The 8,009-nt window shown below is 42.3% G+C and overlaps 1 protein-coding gene across 1 annotated transcript; it reads left to right on the forward strand.

Annotated features, from left to right (window-relative positions):
- Positions 1-242: 242 nt before the first annotated feature.
- Positions 243-5,752, forward strand: bcas2 (BCAS2 pre-mRNA processing factor). The gene is made up of 7 exons (XM_084479094.1): positions 243-407; positions 1,389-1,481; positions 1,648-1,718; positions 1,877-2,038; positions 3,705-3,755; positions 3,850-3,930; positions 5,265-5,752. Exons 1-7 carry the CDS (start codon positions 315-317, stop codon positions 5,389-5,391), a joined length of 678 nt encoding a protein of 225 aa, XP_084335220.1. The 5' UTR covers positions 243-314; the 3' UTR covers positions 5,392-5,752.
- Positions 5,753-8,009: the final 2,257 nt, after the last annotated feature.

Here is an 8,009-nt window from a genome sequence, read left to right on the forward strand (position 1 = left end):
ATATACATACGCCTTATTTTCTAATTAATAAAAAATTAAATGGGGCGAATACAATATTTTTAAATCAGTAATGTTATCTCAGTTTTTTCTTTAAATAATTCGGTATTTGACAGGACTGTATTTGACAGGAACTTTTATAAAGTTAAAAACGGTATTTCCGCTCAAAAGATTCCCACTAGCGTCACGTGGGCTTATGACGTAGGCTACTGCACTTTGGCCGGGCGGAAGCACATTGCCTTAGCTTCCTCCTAGTGTGGTATGTTGGCGGTACAGTCTGAAACAACCAACCTAACTACTATTTTGTTCTGAGAAACATGGCTGGAACGGCGTCGGTAGCGGGAGAGGTGTTCGTGGATGCCCTCCCGTATTTTGATCAGGGCTATGATGCAACTGGGGTCAGAGAGGCGGTAAGTATAGCTAGCTTCGTGGACGAGATGGATGAGTTTAGATAACCATGCTACCGCTAGCTCTGTACAACCGAAGGTACAGCCGACCACTGAACGTTATATGTAGTGAGCTAGAGGACGCTAACCCTGTGGACATAGTGTTACACTAATTGTCTAGTTGTCCACTGAATAATTGAGTTACCTACAAATGTGTTTGTATGCCGAGTGATTGTCAATTGTGTGACAGCAAATACAAATACACTGTCCAGATCAAAAACACACCGTTGATCATCGTAGTCGTAAGTTAATTGAGAGAAACAGACCAATATAATTAGCACTATACTATACAAGAAGCATGCATTACATGTGACCTGTATAATGCACTGCCAAGGAATGTTCAATTCAGTGAGAGGTTAACAAACCTCAATAACCAGTAATGCCCAACCAGTGGAGGCCACACTATCATTTGTTTATGGGTCGGCCCACAATCATTTGCTGTAAAATATTTTAAATTACACTGTTTTATACATTCTGCCACTGGATGGAGCTACCTTGCGCCCCATTTACTCTCGGACATTCCAATATCCTAACTTCTGTTTTGCATTGTGGTCTCATTCAGAACGATTAGGTATGCAAACTATATGGTTCACATACTTTATGAACCATAACCGTATCAACAATCATGTTACATTATTATTATATTATATTGTATTATATTACATTATTATACATGTTTACATTATTTGTCCACTATTATTTAGTGGACAATAAACCTTGAAATATACAAAATGGTTACTTCAATGTGTTTGGTGGTCACCTGTGGAGCTTGGGGCAGCACAAACTAGTAGGAATAAATCAACCAGAAGTTTCTTACTAGACATGACAAGGACCATAAAAAGCACAGCTTTCACTACGAGTACCAGCCTGCTAACAAAAAGGGGGAGAGGTTCACTGTGTTTTGAGTCAGAGGCTTGTCACTGTATTGTTTATTATCTGATCCAGGCTGCAGCTTTGGTGGAGGAGGAGACGAGAAGATACCGACCCACCAAGAACTACCTGAGTTACCTCGCCACTCCTGACTTCGCTGCCTTTGAGGTGCGTCCTCCTGCGCTGTCCATGAAAGTGCCACCAGGGGGATGGGCTGGTTCACAGTATTGCTCCTAGCAAGCAACCCATGATGATTTGAAAACTCCACTGTTGGGACTTCCCTCCTGATTTGTTGTGGTTTGGCTACAATTGTGTGTTTTCCTCATGTCTTCAGACGGAGATCATGAGGAATGAGTTTGAAAGGCTGGGCGCTAGGCAACCACTGGAGCTCCTAAGCATGAAGAGGTTAGGTCAACTATTGTTTTTCCCCCGTCTTTTCCTCATGCTAATTGTTGCTGTGTATATGTTATGTTTAATAAATACAACCTGTTAGTCTCTTTGTTGTACCACGCATTGTAAAAGTTGCTACTTACTCAAACTTCATTGTTACTATTTCTGCACAGGTACGAGCTGCCTGCGCCCACCGCGGGCCAGAAGAATGACATCACCGCCTGGCAGGAGAGCGTGAACAACTCCATGGCCCAGTTGGAGCACCAGGCGGTCCGCATTGAGAACCTGGAGCTCATGTCCCAGTACGGCACCAATGCATGGAAACTGTATAACGAGTGAGTGGTGGCGCACAGCAGGTCGGCCGGAAGGCCAGGCAATACCCTTTATTTATTGTCTAAGGGGAAGCAGGGGTTGATTCCCATGCACACAGCATCACAGGGATGAGTTCAATATATTAAGACAAGAGGGCATAATCATCGCAACAGGTTCTCCCGTATTGTTGACTGTAATGTTGTCTTTCCAGCTGCCCTCTAGTGGTCAGAAATTTCTTGAGGCTGCTTTACAGGAGCCTTGAAACTGACAAACCTAATTGATATAGTTTTCTTTCCTTTATTAGGTGCCAAGCACAAAGTGTGCGAAGGCAACTTATTGTGATTCTAGTTGTTATTATTATTATTCCGACATGTTTGACTTACACAGCCTACACCGATCGCATGCTTTTTACGAAACTCACTAGACGCGTAGAGGTTGCCCCAAAATTAGCAGACAGCAAATATTGCACTGATTGGCCCAAAGGTGGCGCTATACCAACTGCCCAAAAATGCAAAGTTTGCACAAGCATATCTTGCCACCGGTTTGACCTACACTCATGAAACTTTGCACACACATGCAAATCCTCATGATGAACAAATAAGCCTCTTGAACCTATGACTTCCGGGTAGTCAGATTTTCCGCCATTTTGAATTTAGTTAAAAACAGTAAATTCCCCAAGGATCCCAGGTTTTTCGACTTTGACAAAAATCCTTTAGCCCATATCATCTCTGGCCCACTATCTTCAATCTGACCAAAAGATTAGTCTGTACAATAAAGTTTAAAGCACCCATGAGCCATTGAGTTCTAAAACGGGCGTGGTTTAAACCGCGAAAATAGTTAATTGCTCATATCAACATCAAGTTGGACTCCTATGATGTTGACCCCGATACAAAAGTTGTTCAGAAGCAAATTCTGAACAAGATAAACCCAACATATTTTCAAATGGGGCGTGGCATCAAAATGGGCGTGGCCTGTCACTAAAATCGCCACAGTTCATAGACGCAATGTTTGATTTGAGCGGGACCGACTTAGTGGCCGCTGGGGCCCAAAGTTGCAACTGCTCAAGTGAAATCAAGTCGATTAGAAAAACAACATGGCAACACATTGGCTAAAAATCGTCAAATTTGAACAAATTTACGCTCTGCAGAGACCGTAATAGTTATGAATATGAAATTCACAGGACATGTGTAGACCGGTGCCTCTAGCTCACATACCAAAAATCGTCTTCATGTTTGTAGCGCCCCCTACAGGATCTTTAAAAATCAGCCCCTGCGCCACGTTTCAGCAATATGTATGAAACTCGGTAGGCACGTATAACGTGCCAATACCTACAGAAAAGCCTCTTGGACCCATGCCCCAAACCCACCGGAAGTCGGCCATTTTCATTTTTTCGCGTTGTATTTGAACAAACTCCTCCTAGGGAATTTATTGGATCAGCTTAAAAATTGGTCAGTACAGTCATGAAATGTTTCTGAATGAACGCCGTGCTATTTGTGACTGTACGTTGAAGGGCGTGTCCATGGCGTGCCGTCAAAGTTGGCCACTTTTAATGGAAATTCACAGTGTGGGCTGTCACTAAAATCGCCACAGTTCATAGACCGGGGCGGTCGGCTCAGTGGGGCGGTGGTCGGCTCAAGCTTGGCACCTTCAACACTGCTCACAGTTTTAATTTAATTCTCTTTTTTACAGCAACTTGGCCTTCATGATAGAGACAGCCCAAAAGGAACTCCAGAAATTCAGGTGACCAATCAATCTCCAGATTTGTTATGCACGAATGTTATTTTGGACTTGCTTGTCGCATACCATGTTATCTAATGATTCTTACTCTTAACAGGAAACAAATTCAGGATCTGAATTGGCAGCGTAAAAATGACCAGCTGGTGGGCGGAGCCAAACTCAGAGAACTGGAGTCCAAGTATGTATTTATCTTCGATTGCCTTTGCTTTCAATCAGTGAGGTTGTCAGTGATGACGTACTCTTAAGGCGCTTTTATCAAGTAAACGCTTCTGCATTTGAGTTTATGAGAACTCAAACTCAAACTGTGATTATGTTTCTCTAGTAGTAATCCCCACACTTCTAGTACAGTGTACCACTCTGAGAAGCGGCTAGAGTCTTCAGACTGACAATAGGTTGGTTACGGTGTTTATAGCACAACAGAACGATTAATGCTCAGTTAACAAGTGTCAGTTATCAATCAAATATTTCTGAATTAGCATCAGTACTATAAACGCAAACAGATGTTGTGGTGTTTGTGGCCCTTATCTTAATTGTAGAAGTCATGGCTACAGGCGCCGGTGAGATTCTCAACATAAGTTATCATGGTATTTGTACTGGATTTGGTCCAATCATTGTGCCTGGAGCCCAACATTTGGGATTTCTGACACGGGTCCATGGAACAGCCGCATGACATTAATTTAATTATGCCATTAACCATAGTCTAGTACTAGTTGCCGTGTTCATCTCCCAGCTGAAAGATACTGGGTTCCAGCCCCACCTGTAGGCATCCTTGAGCAAACTGGCATCACCCCCTACTGGCTTGCTAATGACTTGTTAACGTATAACAAGAAGATTCAAGACTGCAAGCAGTCCCAGAGGTATTCAAAGTCCAGGCAGTTTTCAAGCAAATCATTGGTTTTGCATAGTAAACATCATTCTATTCCATGTCTCACAAAATATTTGGCTGAGGTCGGAATCGAACCGGCATCCCAATATCAATGTGGCAGACTCTGTACCACTACACTACATGGACATTTTGGAGGGCGTCATATTTCATGAACTGTAGCTGGCAATTACTGTAATTACTGTACTGTTGCTGTAACATTTTGGTTCATTTGGACTTTTGGTTGATTCTGAAGTTTTACAAAATCTTCACTGTACAGCAAAATCTATCCTGAATGACATTATGGGTCCCAATTGCAAAAAATTCTACATGCAAAATAAGGCATGTACACAAAGTTATAAACATTTTTATCCATCGGGCGGCCCTGGGGAGTGTTTAAATAAGACCGGAAGTTATAGGGCCCCCTATGGGAATTTCGGCACCAAACCTTTTGGAGACCTGCTTACTGTGGATATCTATACATACCCCAAACCCTAGAATATGTCAAATGCACCAGCGGTTCTGGCTCACTAGGCCTGTCGGTTTCCCCCCATATTGTGAGGACTCTAGCTTCCTGCTATACGTCATGTAGCCAGCTGTTCATGTTTCCGGGTGAGTGGGGGGTAACCGCTCTATCTTCTTGCCCACAGCTGGGTGTCCCTCGTCAGTAAGAACTATGAGATTGAACGCGCCATCGGGCAGCTGGAGATCGAGGCTGCACGGATAAGGCACCAGCAGGGAGATGAGAACAAGGAGAACATCCGACAGGACTTCTAGGAGCGAGTGGAGAAGGAGACCGGTGGACAGAGGTTCCAGCACAGTGAATCAGACAGGTCTCGTTTCTAATGAACTGAGCTCTTCTAACCTTGGAAGTACCCCCTGAGCAGGGGAAAAGAAAGATAGGGCAGATTTCTGTATCACTAAATGCCAGACATTGAGGTTTTCGTGGAGCTTTGGTGTTATCTTTCCAGCTGTCTCGACAGACTCATTTTGGGTGTGTCCCTAAAGGAGTCTGGGTTATGGAGGAGTAAATGTGGTTTAATGTTTTTTTTTGTTGGACTATTTTACTGACACATACATGTACATGAGGCTTTATGTTTTTTTTTTTTCTATTTTAATAAAAAATATTTTGAATATTTCTCTTTCTTCCCTTTCATATTTTACCTCATATTGTGGAACCTGGTTGATGCATAGTGTTTTCAGTATGCGTGGAGGCCTTAACATAGAGGCATAGCTAGGTGGCCGCTTGGGGCACTCATAGTAGGGGGCACCCAAATCAGCCTGAAAAAAAAAATATATATATATTTTTCTTTTAGTGCACAAACAGACAAAGCAAGAAGAGTCTAAACTCTTCTTGCAGTGTATGGGGCTGTGTCCCCTCGGTCCCCACTGCAGTTCAAGGAAGCATTTGCCCCGAGCTTCGCGAGTTCTCCTTTAGCCACCCGTAACCAAACAGTACCTCACCGTTTACAACTACACCAAGATTAAAACACATTCATTAAAACCGCCATTGTGTCCAATTTGCATGTCTTTCTCCCTCAAATTGTAATTGAATTTGTGTTTAAAAAGCGATGCAAATAAGGTAAAAAAAATTAAAAGACTAAACAATTTGTGCAACCTCATGTAAACGTACTGACTATTACAGGACAACCAGGCTCTTAGTTCAAATGGCTTACCCGCGTATTAATCTGTTTCTCCTCATCATATACCTGGATTATTTGAGACATCTAAAGAGGGGCAATGACATTACAATATAAGACAGTAAAGTAGGAGCAGGGGTGATGGGAAAAGAATGAACTTGAGAAGGAGGAGGATGGAAGGAGGATATGCGTTACCCTTCACATGCCAGGCAAACGATCCGCCTATGGATATGGGACTACCCTTTCTGCAGTGTGACCAGACCCCAGCCCTCACACATTATATGGACCTGCTTGAGGATTCGCACAGAGTTTATGACAGGCCAAATGTGGCGGTAGTGTCCATTTCCGTGTTCAGGTCAACAACAAAAAATAACAATAGGTATCCACAGATACATTGAATACCTAATGATGCACATCAGAACCTGCCAAAGCCCCTCTCTCTTTCCCTCTTTCCCTCTCTCTCTTTTTCTCTCTCCCTCTCTCTCATCACTTCCTCTTTCTCTCTCCCTCCCTCTCTCTCTCTCTCTCTCTCTTTCTCTCATCACTTCCTCTTTCTCTCTCTCCCTCATCACTTCCTCTTTTGCTCTCTCTCATCACTTCCTCTTTCTCTTTCTCTCTCTCATCACTTCCTTTTTCTCTCCCTCTCTCTCATCACTTCCTCTCTCTCCCTCTCTCATGACTTCCTCTTTCTCTCTCTCTCTATTTCTCTCCCTCTCTCTCATCACTCCCTCTTTTTCTCTCTCTCTCATCACTTCCTCTTTCTCTCTCTCTTGTATATAGGTTTGTTTGTAGAACTGTCAATGCCCTTACAAAGTAATATGACTGTTGGGGTTTACCCTAACTACTTGTCTTGCTGGTTATATTATATTGATATTGATTTGATCTTTAAAAAAAAATAAACAGTACTGGTTTTCCTGGCATTTTGGCTAAGACAGGTGTTATCTGTAACCTGATTCTCTGTTGGGTTCCATCGTGACTATAGTTTGTGTACTGCGACACTTTGTGTGTTCTCTGCTTTCCATCTTCATTTTGGAGTAAAGAAGTGTATGTAGGGTTTTAAGGGGAAGGTTTTTTTTCTCATCTCCAACCTTTACTTTCGCATAGATTAGCTTTACCTGCCTATCCACCGGTACTTTTTTTCTTCTCCGTTCTCTTTTAAAGATCGGATGAGGTGGGCCCCATACATATCTTCGCCTTGGGCCCCCAATTTGCTAAATCCGCCACTGAGTATGCCATCTGTGTTTTATTTCAATGAAGAAACCATATCCATGGGTAACTTTTTATATTTTCAGACTTTACCAGATGAAAGGGGTCCAATTGTTTCCACCAGGTGTGACATTACATTGATAAGCCATTTCATAATCGTTCCCATAGTGAATGGGTCTTTTTATGCCATATACATATTATTGGTGCCACATTTGAATCATAAACTACCTTAACCGGATATATACATGCAGCAACATGCATGGCACCAACAATGGAGCTGTTCATAAATTTACCAAGTTGTTATTTCATCAATTACATTTGAAATAACCCTTTGATTCTAATTGCTATGATGTTAGCAATATAAATGAGGCTTATTAATAAGCATTTGATACTAGTTTGAGATTAGTGGGTAACTTAGTTTTGCTTCCACAATGAAGCTTTATTTTATTTTATGTGTCACAGTGGCTCTATAGTGTGTGTAATTTGTTATGGAAATTAACACATTTTCGGAATGTAGGTGCCTTTAGTGCTGGGGGGTCTTGGTTTGGT

This window comes from Micromesistius poutassou (genome assembly GCF_964030765.1).
Source record: "Micromesistius poutassou genome assembly, chromosome: 15".
Lineage (NCBI taxonomy): Eukaryota > Metazoa > Chordata > Actinopteri > Gadiformes > Gadidae > Micromesistius > Micromesistius poutassou.